This window comes from Bos indicus, chromosome 7, assembly GCF_029378745.1.
Source record: "Bos indicus isolate NIAB-ARS_2022 breed Sahiwal x Tharparkar chromosome 7, NIAB-ARS_B.indTharparkar_mat_pri_1.0, whole genome shotgun sequence".
Taxonomy (NCBI): Eukaryota; Metazoa; Chordata; class Mammalia; order Artiodactyla; family Bovidae; genus Bos; species Bos indicus.
The window spans coordinates 59,551,676-59,573,430 of record NC_091766.1 but is presented as its reverse complement, the minus strand read 5'-3'; the positions used below and the strand labels follow the sequence as shown (position 1 = coordinate 59,573,430).

Below are 21,755 nucleotides of genomic sequence, written 5' to 3'. Positions count from 1 at the left end.
TATCCTTCCTGAAAAAAAAACAGGGAGATTTATTGAAAAGAGATGTCTCATGGGTCCCCAGAATAGCAAACTCACTGGCCTTCCTGGTGACAAATAAGGAACATGGGTGCTTTTAAGGATTAAGTTCCTCTTTCCATCTCTCTGAGACCATAATCTATTTCTATTTTTCACTGAATATCAGCTTTATTCTTTTCTCTTTCTAGATCACCTTTCTTTGCTTCTATGAACACATGAGTCAAACCTGGCTCCCCTAGGCAGCCCTTCCCATTCTCAGTTCAAGCACTAAGACCATGATATATCCACATTCCCCAGTCACATATTTCCTGGAGATAGAAGCAGAGTTAACTTTGGATTCTGCTATGACCTGGAGGTGGACTTTCCTATAGCTCAGATGGTAAAGAATCTGCCTGCAATGCAGGAGACCTAGGTTTGATCCCTGGGTCAGGAACGTCTCCTGAAAAGGAAATGGCAAGACTAACACATGACCAAGAGGTAGAGCCTCCTGACTAACACATGGCTAGGAGGTAGAGCCTCCTGCAGGGGTGGGGACTGGTCCTTAGATTATGGAAGAAATGGCTGGAGACCACGGCCACAGCTCTGTGCTGTGGTAAAGAAGCACGTGTAAGAAACCATGAGCCTGTGATAGCATGGGGTGGAGAGACCAAGAGAGGAACACAGTTAAAGGAAACATTTCCTGTTTTGGAGTAGTTATAAATTCCTGTGTAAAAACAAACAGCTGAATTATAGGTGTGGACTTTAATCCCGGCTCCACTGATAATCAAAGAGAGGACCTGAGGCCAGGGTCCCTTAGCAAGAATATCTGTGTTCTAATTACAGAAATAAGCTAGTGCAGAGGGGAACAACCAGGGAGCCAAGGGAGAATAGGAACCCTGGTCTGTGAGGAATCCTGAAGGACTTGGAGGTGTTTCTCCTAGAGAAGAAAAGTCTCAGCACAGGTGATTGAGAGCTCCATCATTAATGACATTGGAATCCCATTAGGTTTGCAGGCTAAATTCAGACCAGACACTCTTCTCAATCGGTGGGACCAGTGAGGGTGTCCTGCTCCCCGCTCTCTACAATGTCCTTTTCTCTCCTCCCACTTACTGCTCCTACGTGTTCTTATGACCTGTCTTATCTCTTCCTGAGGAACGAGCCTGCACACTGGTCTCAGTGTCCCCATTGTCCCAGGTATTTCCCGCAGTGCAGCCTGTATTCATTTCATTCTCCTTTACCGCAAGATTCAGCCCAACTTCCTTATCCCCAGTCATGGAGCCTCAACTTCCTCTAAGCCTCATCTCCCAGCAACCTCGTCCCTACCATGTAGGATGCTTTTAGAACAATCAGCATTCCACAAACTAAGGATGCCACTCTAAGCTCTTTCCTGCCTCCGCCCTTCACCTAGCCCATGCCAAACCTTGAAAGCCCTCATCGTGCCCATGTCCAGTGCACCACCAGTCCTGTGAGCCCTACCTTCAAGGCAGAACCTGAATCTGACTACTTCCCAACACCTCCACTGCTACCATCCCAAATCTCCGATCACTGATATCTCATCCAACCATCTCATCCTCTGTTGTCCCCTTCTCCTCCTGCCTTTAGTCTTTCCCTGCATTAGAGTCTTCTCAAATGAGTCAGTTCTTCCCATCAAGTAGCCAAAGTATTGGAGTTTCAGCTTCAGCATCAGTCCTTCCAATGAATATTCAGGACTGATTTCCTTTAGGATTGACTGGTTGGATCTCCTTTCAGTCCAAGGGACTCTTAAAAGTCTTCTCCAACACCACAGTTCAAAAGCATCAATTCTTTATAGGCGCTTAGCTTTCTTTATGGAGAAGGCAATGGCACCCCACTCCAGTACTCTTGCCTGGAAAATCCCATGGGCAGAGGAGCCTGGAAGGCTGCAGTCCATGGGGTCGCGAAGAGTCAGACATGACTGAGCGACTTAACTTTCACTTTTCACTTTTATGCATTGGAGAAGGAAATGGCAACCCACTCCAGTGTTCTTGCCTGGAGAATCCCAGGGACGGCAGAGCCTGGTGGGCTGCCATCTATAGGGTCGCACAGAGTTGGACACGACTGAAGTGACTTAGCAGCAGCAGCAGCTTTCTTTATAGTACAGTTCTCACATCTATACATGACTACTAGAAAAGCCATAGCTTTGTCTTGACAGACCTTTGTTGGCAAAGTAATGTCTCTGCTTTTTAATATGCTATCTAGGTTGGTCATAACTTTTCTTCCGAGGAGCAATAATCTTTTAATTTCATGGCAGTGATTTTGGAACCCCCCAAAATAAAGTTTCTCACTATTTCCATTGTTTCCCCATCTATTTGCCATGAAGTGATGGGACCAGATGTCTGACATCTCTAGACACCTTAAAAATCACCTGTGATATATATGTATAAAGACTCACTTTACTGGCACCTGGAACTAGCACAACATTTTAAATGAACTATACCACAATAAAAATTAAGAAATAGACTAAAAATAAAGAGTGCCAGTCCACACTGCCTACTCCCCCAACATAAGCATAACAACGATGTTAAACTGAAGTCAGCGTGTTGCTGTGCTCAGTTGTTCAGTCGTGTCAGACTCTGACATGTTACCCTAACATGTTACTCTAACAGCCCATGTTACCCCATGGGCTGTAACATGCCAGGTGCCTCTGTCCATGGAATTTTCCAGGCAAAAAAAAACTGGAGTGAGCTGCCATTTTCTACTCCAGGGGATCTTCCTGACCCTGGGATAAAACCTGTGTCTCCTGCATTGGCAGGTGGATTCTTTATCACCCGGGAAGCCCCTAAAATCAGCATGTGCATGTGTGCAAAGTTGCTTCAGTGTATACCATCTTACAAAACAGAAAAGAAAGAAAATCACCTGTAACAGGCAAAATAGTGTCCGAAGAGGCTCACATCCTAATCCTCAAAACCGATGAATCTATTACCTTAGATGGCTAAGGGACTTTGTGGATGTGATTAAGCTATGGTATCACTACCATAGTAGAGATTTTCCTGGATTATCTGGATGGGCCCTCTGTAATCATAAGCATCCTTATAAGGATCAGGGTCAGAGGAAGAGATGTGATGGTGGAAGCAGAGTTCAGAGCAGTGAGGCCACGGACCAGGGGATGAGGGCAGCCTCTAGATGCTGGAGAAGGTGAGGAATGGTGTTCTCTCCTGGGGTCTCCAGAAAGAGTGCAGCTCTACCCAGAACCTTGACTTTAGCCCACTGACTTCCATTTTGAACTTCTGACTTCCAGAACTGGAAGATAATAAATTAGCATTCTTTTGAGCCAGTAAGTTTATAGTAATTTATTATAGAATCAATGGGAAGCTGAGATAACTCCTGATTTGCCTCTGGCCCCCTCTGCAAGCCCACCTCTTCCCACTCTACACATCACAGCTAGAATAGTCTTCCAAATCATAAAGTCCTCATGAGCCCACTCTCGGTCCCTTGGCCAGCTTCCCACTGCTCTGAGGATGAGCAAAACGGCCTTTGGCAAGGTGAGCCTTGGGCCTTCACCCTCCTGCTAGACTGCTGAGCACCCTGTTCTGCGGTCACACCTGCCTCAGGACTGTGGTCCTCTACTCTTGCTGGCCCTTAGCCAACATCTTCCTCCTCTTTGCCTGTTTAACCCTTACCCATCTTTCAGCTCTCATCTCCCTCACCTCCTCAGTCATGCTACCCTGACACACTCACCTCGGCCCCATCCCCTATGACATGTTCTCACGGCACCACCAAGTACCTCTCATCCCTAACTCTTCTCAGGCTGGCCATTTTCCATCTCGCTGTGGGTCTCCCACACTGCCCTGCGAGCTCCTTGCGGACAGGGACTGTAGCTTTTCCTCACTGCCCTGTTACCTTCAGGGCATGACACAGTGGTAAGCACTCACAATATGTTTTTAAACAAATAAGTGGCCGAATGAATAAATACCTAAGAACTTTAAAATCTCATATTCCCCTGAACATCAAACAAGCACCCAGTATGAGATCTTTGTTTCCAGGTGATGGTGCTCTGGCTTCCATGAAACTTTGCCTTAGGGTTGAATCTCTTTAAACTCATGCACCTTGCATTTTTAATTAAATCATCTTCTCTCAAGTGCCCCCATGTGAGCACTGCCATGAGGGGGAGGGCCGCATGTGTAATAAAGTCTAATCATTTCCTTATAATACTAAGTTGGGCAGGCAGAGGGGGCTATTATCATGCAACTAATTATTGCATCCAGGCTGCTCTAAGTGCGATGCTAATTGCTCAGTGAATAAATTGTAGACTCAGGTAATTACCAAAACTAATGTAGCTTCAGTCATGTTTGAGTAAATTAATGCAGAGAGTGAAAGCAATCCAGCTTGAAGGGAGCTGCCTCCTGCCTTCCTGTTGCTTGGGAGACAGCAGTCGAGTTTTTTCATCTGGACTCAGAGCTGTCCAGGTACACTCACACATATGGGGTCTGCTCTCCACAACTCAGCTGCAAGATTGCAGCTCTTACATCAAACATATCTTACACCAAACTGAGCCGGAGACTTTTGTCACTCAGAACAACCTCTCTCTGGGGCTGTTTCTTTATCTGTAAATCCATCTTGAAGGTTTCCTTCAGCCCTATGATCAGTGACTAAGTGAACAAATATTTGATTAATTATTAAAGAATGGATTTCTGCAAATCAGCCATCAATTACTGGGTTCAGGTCTTACTTCTATCATCAAATAGCAACAGTTCTCATAAACACTTATGGAGTGCTTACCAGCTGACTGGCACTGTTCTAATAAGCATTTTATGTGTGTTATTTCACTGAATGCCCACAGTGACTCAGAACATTTTGAGTAAATCACAGAGCTAGTCAGTGCTAGAGGTAGGATTAAACTTAGGCATTTTGACTCAAAAGCCTATATTCCTAACTGTCTCATACATAACTACTTCTCTAACCCTAGGAGTGTCATATTTTTTGCACCTTGGTTTCCTTACCCGTGAAGATTTCTGCACCCACTACATGTCCAGCCTTTTGCGAAGGTCTTTACAGTTGTTGATTTTATCACAACAAAGCTGTGAGGTAGGTAGATCTAAGCTACTTGATCAGGTAACACACCTAGTAAATGGGAGAGTCGGGGTCTGAATGCTGTTTGGCAGCATCGTGTGCTTTCATGCACCCTCGTTAGAGAAATGCTGCCCAAAGCCAGTCACTGTCACCACATCAGGCGGACCTGAACTCACAAAGCAGTATGAATTCATAAGATAACTTACCATACCATCCCAAATCTGCTCAGGTTACTTATTTACTATCAAAGTGAAAATACCAAATTGAAAAGAGGTCTCATGAGATTTGGAGAAACCTCTGCACGTCAGACAACCATGTAAGACACACCACCCTCTGCTAGAGTCCTACTGAGGATACCTCAGACTGGCCTCTCCTTCCTGGGTGTACCACCCACGATGGTGACAGGACCATCCAAATGTTCTAACAGGAAACACGCCCATGTATAATAGGAGCTTTTGCCTTTCCACGGAACTCTGGAGCCTCCACTTGTTATTCCTAAACAACTCACTCATTAGCACACGAGAAACAGATACTCAGGAGAGACATGTTAAAGGCTGCTGTGGAGGTGTGCCTGATTCCATGGCAGCATATCTTTTTATATAAATACAAAAAGATGCCTCAAGCAGGACACCCTCTTCATGTGGACTTGATTGATTGCCAATGAGCAAGGCTATTGGCCATGAAAAGGGCAAAGGTTTGGGAATGTGTATTGAGGTTAAGAGTGTGGTTGTCATGGACACTGTGGCCTTAAATAAATTGCTTGACTTCTCTGAGTCAGTTTTCTCATCTGTAAAATATGTCCTAGTATAGTTTCTACTTGGGTTCCAAAGCCACTGTGGATGATGACTGCAGCCACAAAATTAAGAGACCCTTGCTCCTTGGAAGGAAAGCTATGACAAACCTAGATAGTGTTTTATAAAGCAGAGACATCATTTTGCCAATAAAGGTCTGAATAGTCAAAGCTATGATTTTTCCAGTTGTCATGTATACATGTGAGAGTTAGACGATAATGAAGGCTGAGTGCCAAAGAATTGATGCTTTCAAACTGCAGTGCTGGAGAAGATTCTTGAGGGTCCCTTGGACAGCAGGGAGATCAAACCTGTCAGTCCTAAAGGAAATCAACCCTGAATATTCATTGGACTGATGCTGAAGCTCCAATACTTTGGCCACCTGATGCGAGGAGCCAACTCATTGAAAAAGACCCTGCTGCTGGGAAAGATTGAAGGCAGGAGGAGAAGGGGACGACAAAGGATGAGATGGTTAGATAGCATCACCGACTCAGTGGATGTGAATTTGAGCGAAAAGGTGGGCATCTGACTGTGATCTTGGTCAGGCTCTGCCACTCACTTACCACAATGCTCATTACTCACTCGGATGCACAAAGTTTCACTTTTTTCTCCATATAATGTTGGTCTTATTGCCTACCTTGCCTGGCCTGAAAAGCTACTTATGAGGTCATGGGTGGGAAAATCAATTAGTGCTGCTTTGGTGCCCATGCTTGCCAAATGAGAGCTTGTGTTTCTGATAAGGGAGAAAGAACAAGATCTGGGAGCCTTCAATATCTTGAGTTCTTTTAAGTTTTGCCTGTAAAGGAAATAAAGGAGGAAAATATTTTTAAGCCTAAATTATATATGCTGTGCATATATAATTATTGTCATTATTATATACTCACATCTAAATGAGATATTGAGGAAAAGAAGTAAATAGAATAATTTAGCTTCAATATTTTGAGATTTTGTTTTGTGTCAGACTCTGTGCTCCTGTTTTTCATGCATGATGTAATTTGGTCCATACACCAGGACTGTGAGGTGTCTCTGTCACTCTGTCACACTGGAGGAAAATGAGGCATAGTGACATTGAACAACTTGCTAAATATCACAAAGCTGGTAAGTGGTAGAGCCTGGTTTGGGAAAAGGTCTGCTAACTCAAGTCACAGGTTTTATCACTGTGCTGCATAACACAGCCTCTAGTTGGTGAGACAAGGCCAGGGAAACACCAGCACACATACAGAGTCTGAGAACAGTTGTAGAGGCTGGATCTTCTGGTAGAATTAAGTATAATAGCAAACTACTCTCTCACTCAGACTATTGCTGTAACCCCCTGAATCCCTGTGCTCATGGTCAACTCCATTCCATCTATACTCTCCATAAAGCAACCAGAGAGAGCCAGCTAAGAAGTCATTCAGATTATGTCAGGGCACTGCTCAAACCTCTCACATGTAGTAAAAGTCAAAGCTTTGCAGGAATCTGCAAGCCCTGGCCCTCCCACCTCCACTCTGGCCCCAGCTACCTCACTGACTTCAACTCTCAACTCCTTCCACTCTTCCCCTCACTCTTTCTGCCTTGGTACCCAGCATTTTTGCTTTTCTTCAGACCTTCCAGACAGAATCTAACCTCAGGACCTTTGAACCTGCTGTTCTCTCTACCTGGAATGTTTTTCTCCCTGATATGCACCTGTCTCCATTCTTCATTATATTTCATAGAATTTAGTCAGAAGACAGAAACCACACCAGCTATTTAAACAATATTTTAATAGGTAGCAACTGTAAGAAGCAACTGCTCCCTCTAGGGCTGAGAGAACAAAAGGAGTAACCACCTCCCCCCCTCCCCCCCCCAAAAAAAAAAACAATGTAGAAACTTACATCCCACAGAGCAGAAACTTGGACCTCTGAGGAAAAGGAGGCGCTATCTCTGAGGGGCTGTTATGAAGCTGGTTATGTAAGAGTTGGAAAGACTAAACAAGACTTTCTGCTGCTGCTACAAGGCAGCGCTGCTGCTGAGGAAGCATGGGTGGGTGATGCTCACGAGAAGCAGGAGTGGGTAGGAAGCTCACAGGAGGAGTGAGGCTCTTCTCTTCCATCCAGGCCTCCAGCCCTCTGCTGGAGGAGCATGGGAGGAGCCAGCTCACAAGCCAGCATTTGATTTGCAGAACCACAAAGCCAAGCTTAGAAGAGTGGTGTTGAGGCGGAGAGATTAGGACTCTATAGCTGGAATGCTGACCACCCTAAAGCCTGTACTCACATATCTCACTGGGACCTGTCCTGGCCACCCTCATGAAGACTGTGTGGTCCAACCCTCTCTATAACTCTTTCCACTTCGTTTTTCTCCTCAGCACTCACCTAGCAGGTGCTTGTGGCTCTTCAGGTCACAGCTCTGCTGCTCACCTCTCCGTTAGCGCCATCTGCAGTGACAGTTCTGTCACCGAGCAGACTCATGCCCTTCATCTTGTGTTCCTCAGCTAACACCTGCTTCTGTCCAGCTAGGAGGACATTTTACTCTAGATCAGGGCACCATGGACATTTTGGGCCAGTTAATTCTTTGTTGTGGGAGTAGATTCTGTGCACCGAACAATATTTAGCAGCATTTTTGATCTCTACCCACTAGATACCATTAGCATCACCCCTGCCATGACAAGCAAAAGTGCCTCCAGATTGTTTCTGTTGAGACTCAATATTCTAAATTTATAGCTGGTCCATGACTTGTGTGTGAGCCAGTTAAGCACATGGGTGCTGGCATCAAATAGACCATGTCTGATAGGTTATATCTTTACATATTACTTGTACTCCTTTGGGCAAGTCACTGAGGCTACGTGTAATTTGGCTTAAATGAAAAATAGAGATAATCTTATTTCATGGGGTTGTTGTGCAGATTATATAGAGTGGAGAGAGTTTATTATGGTACCTGCTATATACCAACCAGTCAACACAAGTCAACAATAAATTAATATAATTCAAAGGAAAGCATCAGTATAAATCTTGAGAAACCACCACCAAGTTGGTTGTCAACATATGATGCCAAGTAACTTGTGTGTGTTTATTGAATGGACTTGACACTGGCTGTGAGAATGAGAGGTAATAGTCCTTCTAAACTGTAGAAATGTCAAAAAGAATCACTGCCAGATGCTGTAAACTGGATTACTGATGACAAGACCTACTTGTGATTGAGACTGATTTAAATGCAATTAACATATTGAGTGCAAGTGTGTGATACTGCAGAAAAATAATAAACACTTGTAAAATAGTAAAGTTCACTCTGATGCTTGCAGTCAACTTGCTGTTGGATCCATCTAATTGAGTTACTGTCCCCAATGTCACCAGAAGAAATCCAACTAAAAAGTATAGGTACATTGTCTTTCAGGCTCTGAGTGGTTTATGAATCTCAGTTCAGAACTTGGGTATTGCTGAACCCAGAACCACCCCTGCTAAGCTGTTTATAATAGACACTGCTTGAAGTGGCACATAGGGTCCATTTTGATGAGTAACACGAGAACTCTAGGTTTTGTTGCAGGGAAAGAAATCTGAGTACCAATGCCAGTTCTACCCTCACTCTATATAACCCTGGATCTGTCCTTTCCTCTGGGACTTCAGTTAAAAGGAGCAGTTCAGATGCTCTTCCCTCTTGCTGAAGTGCCAGCCCTTGCCCAGCCCTCGCCAAGCTCTCAGAAGCGTGCAGGGAAAGGACATCAAGAGTGATGGGAATGCTCTCTTTGGTACACTTGAAGAATGCCTGTCAGATTCTCAAGCCTTCTTTTTTTCCTCCTTAGGTACACAGTTCTGCACAGTGGACACCAGGAACTCGAGAAACTGCCCATACACAATGACCCGGAATCCCTGGAATCATGCTTCTGATTGAGGACATGGCTCACAACTAAGCCATTCATTCCCATTCATGTCTGCATGAACAGGACACCCTGGCATTTCTCCTGATCCTCATCACCACCTGTGAGGCATGGGGCCATGGGGCCGAGGGCCCAGGGAAGGCATGTGGGTGACCGGGTTGGATGGGACCCAAGGGCCGAGCATGGAGGACCTCAGAGCTGAGAAGAGGCTTCAGGTGCCATCAGATGCGGGCTCCCAGCCAACACAGAAGCGGCATCCTCCATTGCATCCTGGAGGCTGGTCAGGCTCTGCTTGTAAACCTCCAGGGACAGGAGCTCACTCCCTCCTAACACAGCTCCTTCTATTGCGGAGAAGATTTAGTTATAAGGAAGCTCTTTCCTTTGTTGGGACACAAATTTGTCTCTGTTGTAGCTTGCATCTGGGACCAAGCAATTGGCCCCCTTCTTCCACTGAGAGCTCTTAAATATTGGAAGACCATGATCTGCCACCTTTTAAAGTCTTCTCTTTGAACTCAACAATTCCATTCTGGCCGTCTTCTTCTGGATGTGCATTGGTGGGTGAATTAATCAAGGCTCTCACAAAGGAAGTAGGTTGATGTTGGTGCCAAGATGTCTGTCCAGAAGCACTGAATTTTCTTAAGTGAAGCATCAGTGTTTATTGGTTCATAGACATGAACATTTTTCTTTCTTTTTTTTTTCCTTGGGGATACACTTTGGAAACTGTGCCTAGGTTTTGGTTTGAATCCATTGTCAAAAGGCCTCTTTACAGCTGGTCTAATGTGTGTATGTATATGTGTGTGTGTTTAAAGATATTTTCTCATTGGCAGACTTGCTGTGAAGTCATTGGAAATAAATCTTGATTCACTCCCCTTCCATGACAGTGGGAAAAGGACTTACACCTTTACCAAGAATGTTGACTGAGAATTGTCCTACAATTCGGATTTTGGGAGGGAAACTCAGTTGCTCCTATAAGCCCCTCTTAGGGGCTTACTTTCTTGGGAAACTTCATTGGCCTCCTTCCCATGAAGTTCCTGGGCTACCATTTTCTACATCTTTTTAGGTATCCTATTTCCTCCAAGCTCCTAAGGAGATGCTTCCCTGATGTCAAAGCCAACACCAAACGACTTTACGTTGGGCTGAATTATCCCCTCAGCTGGAGGCTCTGTGGTTTTTCAGTTGCTTCTCTTTTGGTTGCTGATAAAAACCCCACTGAGAGTGTTCACTGCTGGTCCTTATGGGGATGCCTAGGGAAGGGGCAACGTGGCGGGTAGTTGGGAGTGTATAGAATGCGAACTACAAGATAAAGAAGCGCCAGAAGTTCCTAACCTCACCAGTTCTCCTTGCCCTTTTACTTGTCTGTTGTCCCCACTTTCCTTCCTAAGTGATCCCAGAAGCCACAGTTGCCTCCTTATCAGCCGTTTCATCCACAAGGGAAGGACCCATCAGATTGGGGGAGGGTGGTCAGATGCAACATAAGACCTGGGTGAACTACACCCTGGTTTTAGCACCCAAAGCCCCACATTCTAGGAAACTTTTCAATCTCACATAAACTAGGCTGAACGGTCACCCCGTTGATGGGAACCTCCCTGTGCTGAGGGTTAATATGCCTCCTCAGAATTGCACGTCCTTTATTTTCACTTTTTCATGGAAAAGGCAGAAATAAGTGAATTTGGGAGTCCAGACTTTTCCACATGCTATCTAAATGTGGTCTTTGTTCTCCTCAAAGGATAAAGGACTTCTTAGGAAAAGACTAAGACAATCCTAGCTTTGAGGCAGCTGGTACACTTTAATGCCTCCCAAAGTAAATAATTTCTACTATATAATACATATGTGATACATGCATACACAAATACAGTAGGATTTCTTCCCTATGAAATGTTTCTTTTCCCAGGAGCATAGCAAGCATATCTGCTTATGCAAAATATTATTTCTCAGTGGTGGTCTCCCATATTAAGTGGCAACTTGAACTCATCAGGGATCCAAAGATTACAACATAGATGGGAAAATGAGACCCTACCATGTCACGGGTCCGTATGTTCTGGACTCTCTGGATATGCTTATGTGGGCCAGCCCATGAGTGGGGTCTGTAGAGGTCACATGCACCCCGGGTCAGGGAAAGAACAGTAACTGCAGGAACAGGAGCCCTTGCCATTGTCAGGAAGATGGTCCCTTTTGCAGAGAGAGTCTCACAAGCATCTTTTGCTGTCTCTTTGGAGGAGGGCTGGGATGATGTGGGTGATACACCAAATGCTCACATTGGAGCCTCACAAAACAGAGGCACACTTGCTCTATCTGGACAGCTGCTGGCATGGTATTACTTAAATCTCTGGCTTCTGGGAATCTAGGTAATATGGCATGTGTGTGGAAGAGTCAGAAGGAGAAGAACTGGAGCTTTTCAAGGAAGAGGTATTTTGCTGTCTTCTCTGAGGTCATCCTTTTCCAGAAAGCCTGCAACATCATTAAGGGATGCTCCCAGGGACGAGGGCACACGACCCCAGCCACATCTGCCAGATTAGCCTTGACAGCCAGACCGCCCCATGCTTGGGATAAAGGGGGTTCACCTGTGCTGCTCTGCACCTTGACTCTCCAGCCCACAGGGCTGTCCAGGTAGAGGCCCTGACACTCCCCATCCAGCTTATGATCAGCAGCTAGGAAGTAAAAATGATAAAACGCCAACTTCAGTTAACACTCAAGTATGTGTCTGCAAAAAAATCCTTTCTGAGACTTCACCTTTCATCTCACCGTTTCCTCTTCATGCTGCTAACTTGCTCTGTGCTGTAGCAAATTGCTGTCTAGCTGGGGGTTGGGGGGTGGGCATGGGGTGGATGAGGGAGGGAAAGGGGGTGGGCTGCTGGGGAGTGGCTATAACTAAATTCCTTCATTATTGTCTTCAAGTAAGAAACAAAATAATGTCTTTTTGGTGCCTTGTTGTCTATCCGTTTTTCTCTTTGGTGTTCTATCTCTCTTTGAGATGTTTGCTTTGATCAATATTGCTTTTCTCTTTTTCTGTATGACTCTGGTTTCCTCTGGTTAAAATCCTTACTGTAATAGCTGGTCTAGAGTGGGGGGAAAAAGACTACTGCATTTACTTCTTCTAGCCATAACATGCAATCTCTTCTCCATTCAATCTAGAAAACTGAGGCCGAATATTTGATTTGAATGTAAACAAATCAGGGATGGATGTGAAGGCTCGAGTTTGAGACACCGTGTCACTTGGGGCCTTCCTTAACCAGCGCTTGCCTCACATATCTCATTTATAAAATGCAGAAAGTCTCTGAGCTGGTAGGATTGTTGAGTGTTCTAACATGTGTCACCCAAGGATTTTTACCAAACATGTGTCCTGCCTGTAATTTATTTAATATTTTTATTTAAGTCAATTCAAGTTTTTTACATAGATTTATTTTAGAAAGAAACATTCTGTCAGTACCCCAAATAGAAAACCAGTATTGCCATAAATAGAAAGCAGCCATAGAGAGAAATAAATGAAAACAAAACAAGGTTATTAAGATTTAATAGAGCCTGCTCTCTGCTTCCCAGTTTGAAGGGGAAACAGTGAGTACCAGAGAGCTGTTAGGGCACCCGCCTCCCATGAGGTGTCTTTAAGCTAAGAAGAGTTGAAAGGGGTCTTACCCGAGAGGAGCTTCCAAACTTTGAGTTAATGTGGTTTCATGACAAGCTGCATTCCTACAGTTTGGCAACATGGAAGGGAAGTGAAACTGCTTATATTTTCTGCTTAACCGTTATACTAGGTTCAGATTAGGTTTCTTCTTTCCATTTCTTTTTCAGCTCACCCCAGAACATGTCTTAGGTAATAATAAAATGATAATAATAATAATAATATAATGTATCAATAATAAGAGAAGGAACATCTAATGAGCTCCTTTCTGCTAGGCACTGTGGTGAGTGCTTTACATGGATCATCTATAACCCTCATAAAGTCCTTACAAGATAAGTACCAGATTTTGCCCTGCTTTCCAGATGAGCACACCTCCACTGGGAGGTCTGGTGACTAGTCCACGGTGATAGACCTGGGAACTGTGGATTTGGAGTGGGAATGCTGGCAGTCAGTCTGACTCTAAACCCCACAGCCCTGCATGTGTGCGACACAGTCCCTTGTTGGGACTGACTGACTGACGTCCCCATGTTGAGCCCTGTTCCAGGACAGAGCCGTGAGCAAGCCGAGGCTGGCCCCTGTCCTATGCTGCCTGAGAGTGTCCCTCCCTGTAGGCCTGGGGCCTGGATAGCAGCTAGGGACATGTCTATTCCAGAGTGAAACTCTGCCACGCACTTGCTGTATCTTCTGCTCCCATTCACTTTCTGAGCCTCAATTTCCATCTTTAAACATTGCAGGGATTCAGACTGAAGATTAATCAGAAGGAAAGACCTTTCCCTACTGATGTCTGTCTTCTCAGTATTCAACAGCCGGGAGTCACTGAATAACCAGCAATGGACCTTGGGGATCAGGTGTGTGAGCCAAAGAGATTAGTCTCTTGTTCCTGACCATCAGCAGGGGTGGCCCCACAGCAGGAGTGGCCCCAGTGGTAGGCAGTTTGACTTCCTCACGTTTCTAGCTGGAACCTGAAACACCACGCAGACAGGTTCCCATTCGTCCCGTTAGCTCAGCACCGCAGGCCCTTTACAGCTTCTCTGCACTTTCACAGTGGGATCTCTGAGCCTCTCCCAGCAGCTTGGGGAAAGGGATTCATTTTCTAGAAAAGGAAGCAGACTTTGTCACGGAAATTGATTTGCTCAAGAACACAGCATAAGCATATAAATGCGGCAGAAATGGGGGCTGAAAATATGCCAGGTCACTCCATCCTAGCTCAGTGCTTTCTTCCTCCTCTTCTTAACATTTACTTCTAAATATGCAAATTATGTTTAAGACTACATAAATGATGGGTTGTACAGATAATGTATTTATGCATGCCATCCCCATCTAATAATAATAAAATAATAAAAATCTAATAAGTAAAAATAATCAAATAATAAAGATACCACAAAATACCACTTGATACCAACTCAGTTCCACTCCCCTCCCAAGAAGTTACTGCCCTCCTCATCTGGCTTATATAATTTAAGAACATATTCTGTGTATTTATATGTGTCAAAATGTACATATACAAATGCATGGTTTTGGTTTGTTGTTATATATAAGATGATGCAGTGTATAACTGCAACTTACCTTTGCTAAGGTATAGCTTCATGTCACAGCAATACGTGATTCCTCATCTTTGAGTTGCTGTATCTCATACGATAGACATTGTCTAGTTTGCAGTGTTGTTTATGTTCTTACTGCATCTCACATCTGAGTGGGGCGTTTGAGGCCTGCATCAGAAAATCAGCAGCCTTTATTCTTCTGGGGCTGTGCTAACATATGAAGGTCAAGAAATTGCTTCAGGTTTAAGTGGCAGCAGGAACTCTGATAGGCATCTTCCCTGGGCGGGGGTGGAGGGTGGGGATGGGGCTGTCTCAGATGGGCCTCGCGTGGTCTCCTTCCCTTTGAGGAACTAAGCCACTTTGCTCAGTTGCATGGGCTTTAGAGTCAGATTGCTTCCATCACTTCTTAGCAGTCTGTTTGTAAGCAAGATATTAAACCTATTGAACATGTTTCCCCAGCAGTAAGTAGGGAACTAATGATCATACATATTTTAAAGTGTTGGTATAAGGATATATATGGTCAGCACTTGGTAAAACATTTTAAAAATGTTTTCATCATATTGTTGTTATTGTTTAGTCACTAAGTCGCATCAAACTTTTTTATGACCCCATGGACTGTAGCCTGCCAGGCTCCTCTGCCCGTGGGATTTTCGCAGACAAGAATACTGGAGTGGGTTACCACTTCCTCTTCCAGGGGATCTTTCCAACCCAGGGGTCAAACCTGTGTCTCCTGCATTGGCAGGTGGAGACACTGAGTCACTAGGGATATCATCTTGGTATCATTGCTTCTTCATAATGGCCTCACCAGTTCTATCTCTGCTTCTTATCATCCTGGGATCTGGTCTAAGGAACAGGTTATAGTATGATTAGGTTAAAAAAAAAAAAGATAACCCTTTCACAATAAAGTGGATTATGGTGGAAGCATTACTTCCACTTGCATCACATTGTCCAGTTTACTGAAAGCTCTCATTGGACCTTCACATCTGCCGTGTGGCATGGGTGTTAGTCCTTTCTACACGAGGAAACTGAAGCTCCAGTCTAAGGGTTTTGACCAGCCACAGCACCCAGCAGTCATCTGATGGAGTCAGAATATGAGCCTGAGTTTTTTGATTCCAATATGAAGTTCCTGGAAGAATTGTGGCATCAGCTATTATTTGGAGATTGTTAGGACTCACACACCTGGCCTGATTCTCTAAAAGTGACATTAATTCAGTAATCCATCCATGAAAAATTTTTTTAATAAATTTTATTTTTAAACTTTACAATAGTGTATTGGTTTTGCCAAATATCGAAATGAATCCGCCACAGGTATACATGTGTTTCCCATCCTCAACCCTCCTCCCTCCTCCCTCGCCATACCATCCCTCTGGGTCGTCCCAGTGCACCAGCCCCAAGCATCCAGTATCGTGCATCGAACCTGGACTGGCGACTCGTTCATGAAACATTTCTTAAGGTCTTTAAAATATCTGCCAGACACTGCACCAAGAGCTGGTTACACACAACTGAATGGACCAACAGGCAACTCTGCTATCGCAGGAGGTACAGGCAAAGAACTTAGGGACTAAATCCTCCAGCCTGCAAACCAAGACTGGTTTTTACTTTTTAAAGTGATTGGAAAACAAGATATTTTGTGACACTTTTGTGAAAATTATGTGAAATTCAGATTTGTTTCCAAAAATAAAGTTGTAACACAGCCATACCCGTTCCTTGAGGTTTCCTCTATGGCTGTTTTCACACAACAGCAAAACTGAGTGGTTGTCATATTTGTTTGTCGTTCAGTTGCTAAGTTGTTTCTGACTCTTTGCAACCCCATGGATTGTAGCCTGCCAGGATCCTGTCCATGGGATTCTCCAGGCTAGAACACTGGAGTGGGTTGCCATTTCCTTCTCCAGGGGATCTTCCCAACCCAGGGATTGAACCCAGGTATCCTGCATTAGCAGGCTAGTTCTTTACCACTGAGCCACCAGAGTGGTTGTCATAGTTGAACCTAAAATATTTACTCTCTGGCCCTGAACAGAAAAAGTGTGCTGACAGCTGCTTTAGGGCAATCACTATCCAGCCTTTCATTCTACAGACAATTTGCCTTCGATGGTAGGCATCTTCCAAGTTTCATTTTTCAGTTGTTCCAGTCTGGGGATCTTTAATGATTTAAGCGCTCCCTGCTGTACGTCTGCTTGTTCTAAGAGTGGATCAGGTGAGACATTGAGACAACAGTAAACCAACAAAAGTTAGAGAGCAGCGGCCTCTAGTGGCTTTAAATCTAAGCATTTTACTTCAGTTCAGTCCCTCAGTCGTGTCCAACTCTTTGTGACCCCATGGATTGCAGCACGCCAGGCTTCCCTGTCCATCACCAGCTTCCGGAGCTTACTCAAACTCATGTCCACTGAGTCGGTGATGCCATCCAACTGTCTCATCTTCTGTTGAACCCTTCTCCTCCCGCCTTCAGTCTTTCTTAGCATCAGGGTCTTCGCAAACAAGTCAGTTCATTGCATCAGGTGGCCAGAATATTGGAGTTTCAGCTTCAGCATCAATCCTTCCAATGAATATTCAGGACTGATTTCCTTTAGGAAGGACTGGTTGGATCTTGCAGTCCAAGGCACTCTCAAGAGTCTTCTCCAACGCCACAGTTAAAAAGCATTAATTCTTCAGCACTCAGCTATTCTTTATACTCCAAATCTCACATCCATACATGACTACTGGAAAAACCAAAGCTTTGACTAGATGAATATTTGTTGGCAAAATAATGTCTCTGCTTTTTAATATGCTGTCTAGGTTGGTTGTAACTTTTCTTCCAAAGAGCAAGTGTCTTTTGAGCAAGTGTCTTTTAATTTCATGGTTTCAGTCACCATCTGCTGTGATTTTGGAGCCCCCCAAAATAAAGTCTGTCACTGTTTCCATTGTTTCCCCATCTATTTGCCATGAAGTGATGGGACCAGATGCCATGATCTTAAGTTTTCTGAATGTTGAGTTTTAAGCCAAAAGCATTACTTAGATTTGGTTATGTTTATGCTTCCCTGGTGGCTCTTGGGGCTTCCCTTGTGGCTCAGCTGGTCAAGAATCCACCCACAGTGCGGGAGACCTGGGTTTGATTCCTGGGTTTGGAAGATCCCCTGGAGAAAGGAAAGGCTACCCATTCAGTATTCTGGCCTGGAAAATTCCATGGACTGTATAGACCATGGGGTTGCAAAGAGTCAAGACACGACTGAGCAACTTTCACTGGTTGCTTAGATAGTAAAAGAATTCGCCTACAATGTAGGAGACCTGGGTTCGATCCCTGGGTCAGGAAGATCCCCTAGAGAAGAGAATGCTACCCACTCCAGTATTCTTGCCTGGAGAAATTCCATGGACAGAGGAGCCTGGCGGGCTACAGTCAAGATGGTTGCAAAGAGTTGGAAATGCCTGAGAAACTAACATACACATACATATGTTATGGTCACAGTGAAAAAACAGGTTTAGATGAGTCTTGGCTGAGTTGGGGGCTCTGTATTACTTTGAAATCTTTAGAACGTCCTGTAATTTGTTTCCCACATTTTAGTGGTCACAGGTCTCACCTGGAGAGTGGAATACACTCTTAGAAGAGAGGTAGATGAGTTAAAAACAAGGTAATGAAGAGATGACTGAATGCCGCACCATTCTTGTAATATATGTAATAAATATAAATGAAAAATAAAAAAATAAATATAAATAATATGTAATAAATATAAAAATTAAATATAAATTTAATTACAGTCTTAAGAAACTGATTTAACAGTGTTAGTAAATACTTGCCAACACCTTGTCTTTAAGTATTAACGATGAAGACAGAGGCAGCCTGGTAGGAATCAGACACTAGAATTCTTGTCCAGCTTGACCTTAATCCGCCCCTGACCATGGGAAGCCATTTTCCCTCTAGGCTTCAATTAATCCCCTGTAAATGAAGGGGTTGGACACTTAACACCTCATACAGACTGTAATTACGTATTCTATTTGGAAAGAGATTATAAAATATTCCCACAGACCTTCAGTTTATGTAGTTTGTTGCGGTTACTCAGCTAGAAACTGGCAAAGCCAGCACCCAAATGCAGGTGTTGCTCTAAAGCTTTTTTTGCCTTCATCCTGGACACTGTGATACTACTGCATTTATCACTGCTGTGTATCAGGTAAATTTCTCTCCTCGAGAAAGGATATTTCCCGAAGACAAGGCATCTGGGGAAATTCTGCTGCTCTGTGTTCTATCAAAAACAGGTCTGTGAGTTCAACATTTTGCAGCCACAGAACTTTTAAAAAAGCGATCAGAAATTGGATTACACTAAAATGTTACTTAGACACAACTCTACACATTCCTTTGCTGTATAGTATTTGCTCCTCTTCTTTAAAATGAGCGATTCAGTTCCAAGGCAAGAAAAAAAGTTTTAATAAGCTTTTATTTTTATATTCAAGATAAAGCATATACACAACTGAATATGGAAATAAATAACTAGAAATGCTTTGGAAACTTTTCCATTTCCCCCTCAAACTCATGAGTCTTTTTTTAACTTCATTTTAAGAAATACGGCAACTATAATACCAAGAGAAAAAAGAACCACAACTTTGTACAGAAACATATAGCCGCCTCTGACTATAAGGTTTAGCTGGAGTTTTAATAAACACAAAAGAGCACAAGACAAAAAGACTCTTCAACAGATTTACTCAAACAGCTTTGCTCGAGAAGAAAAAGGCACAGATTTAAGGGGATGACAGTGATTATTAAGAATATAGTAAATGGGGGCTCAGCCAAAAAGTGATACTTTATGAACTAAGTCTGGAAAAATGAACAAAATGAACTCTTTCCAATTACCTGCCTTCATTAAAATGAACTTTTAAATTAAATTGTATAAACATATGATATAAAGCTGGTACTTAGGAAGTATCTTTGTATATCTCCTCTATGTACAAATCTTTGTATACAACTTCAATGTTCCTGATACATTTTCTATACACCAAAATGAGCCCAGGCCTCCCAATTGAACACCCCCAAGTCTCTGTGGGGCTTGTTGGCAGCTGGAGGGCCCCAGCAGCACTCCCAGGCCAGCTAGAGAGAAGAGGGCCAGTTAAATGTAGTCATCTTCAACAGGCTCTCCATTGACGTCACAATAGTGGATAAAGATCGCCACTACTCGCTGAAACACACCCTTCTTCATCTGACGCATCTCTGAAATTTCCTCTCCTATTGTTTCCATACAGATGTCTGCAGACAGCTGCCCTTTCCTTCGAGGAGCATAGATGGTGCCTTGGAAAGTAGAAAGCAAAGGGGAAACAAGATTATCAAAATCATTTGGGAAGCTACTCTGATTAAGCTGGTCCATGAGATATGCCTGTATACTCTCATGCAGCGTACTGATGTATGTTTAGCTCATGGAATAGGTTCCCATCAGTGTGGTTATAATACTATTTTTGATGCCAAAAACAGTGCATATGGTTAAAGGCCCAAGGAGAAAATGCACCAGAGACGTAAAATATGTACATAAACTAAATATGTACATTTAGTTTATGAAATCTATTTCCTCCAAAATCTACACCTAAACTGTTAAGTTCCCACATGCTACCCAACAAGCAGCAGCTCATAATTAGCAGAATAATTAGTATAAGTGGAACAATTTTGAAACAATATAATTGACCAATTCTTTAATAAAAGAGTAACAAGATCATCAACATTTAGGTTAAAAAAAAAAAAAAAAAAAACTAGGCAGGAAAATCTGTCTGAAGGGCTCCTTCCTACACATCCCTAGTTAAGTCAATGATTCCCTATTGTACACATTTAGAGCTATTCTGTTTTTTGAGCAAGGGGAGAACCAAATAATAATAAAAAGCAAAAACATTCATATGGGAAGTGATTAAAAGCTGCACTGCTTATAACGCAAACAAAATACTCAGGATCTAACTCTCAAACTAGAGAATAAAAATCAAGTCAGGTCATAATTACTTTCTTCATCATCCTCAAAATCGTATCTGGCAAAGCTGTTAGGTTCTGCTGCCCGTAGTGATCTCAACCAAGGGAAGTCTGAAATCATGGAATACGGTGCTCCATCCACAACACCTAGAAGAAGACAGATCAACAGTGCTACTGGTGGGGAAGGAAGGATAGGGCCAAATGCTGTGCATTTCGAAAGCAGCACCAGAGCTATGGATTCCAATTCTAGCTCTGCTACTACTTGGTCATGTGATTTTGATCATCCTTGGCTTTCATTAAGCCTCAGTTTCTCTCCCTTTATGTGTGTGTGTATATGTTTATACACAAATAAAGAGGCTAACACAGGTTCCCTCAAGTCACTGCAACTCAAGCTGTATCAAGTTTCAATTTCTTTTACTTTTTGTTTCAATACTGTTGATTATTTTAGAGATGGCAAAGACTCATACAGGGAGAGCAATATTTATCTCAGCCCTGCTACCTGCAGATATTTAATATTCCCATTATTTTGACAAACTGTAAGGCTCCTACTCCTATCTTCCCTAAGACATGTCTCTCCATCTAGTTAGTTAACAGCTATTTAGCTTTCCAACCATTTACAAACAAATGCTCACCTTCTAATGTATAGATTTCTCTACCCCAGGGATACTTAGGGTACTTCTTTAAGTCATCTTCACTTCGTGTGGCTTCAGGGAAAAATTCATACTTAATGAGCTCTCTGGAGGCAACAAGAAAAATTAAAAAACTATAAAACTGAAAAAAAAGTTGGGATATAAGTTAGAAAGGAAATATCAAAATGTGTCTTGCCTCGATTCTAATGAAGACCTCAAACAAAATATTAAAATAACAAATGCATAAAGACTGATGGATATATTCTGATGATATAAAACATCACAGTTTTGGACTTGCCTGGTGGTCCATACTAAGTTGCTAAGTTGTGTCTGTTTGCTACCCCATGGACAGTAACCCATCAGGCTCCTCTGTCTATAGGATTTTCCAGGCAAGAATACTGGAGTGGGTTGGCAAGTCTAGT

General features: G+C 43.3%; 2 protein-coding genes across 11 annotated transcripts in view; one reads left to right on the top strand and one right to left on the bottom strand.

Annotated features, from left to right (window-relative positions):
- Positions 1–10,467, top strand: part of HTR4 (5-hydroxytryptamine receptor 4) — a 196,051-nt gene extending 185,584 nt beyond the window's left edge. The window contains exon 7 of the mRNA XM_070793822.1: positions 9,565–10,467. Coding sequence (XP_070649923.1) covers positions 9,565–9,649 — 85 coding nt within the window. The 3' untranslated portion in view covers positions 9,650–10,467. The remainder of the gene's footprint in view (positions 1–9,564) is intronic.
- An 8,713-nt stretch (positions 10,468–19,180) lies between these two features.
- FBXO38 (F-box protein 38) overlaps positions 19,181–21,755 on the bottom strand; it is a 65,165-nt gene continuing 62,590 nt past the window's right edge. For all 10 annotated transcript variants that reach the window (XM_070793802.1, XM_070793805.1, XM_070793806.1 and 7 more), the window contains 3 exons: positions 21,337–21,440; positions 20,738–20,851; positions 19,181–20,044 (listed from right to left, as the gene is read on the bottom strand). In XM_070793802.1, the coding sequence (XP_070649903.1) occupies positions 19,866–20,044; positions 20,738–20,851; positions 21,337–21,440 (397 nt within the window). In that variant the 3' untranslated portion in view covers positions 19,181–19,865. The remainder of the gene's footprint in view (positions 20,045–20,737; positions 20,852–21,336; positions 21,441–21,755) is intronic.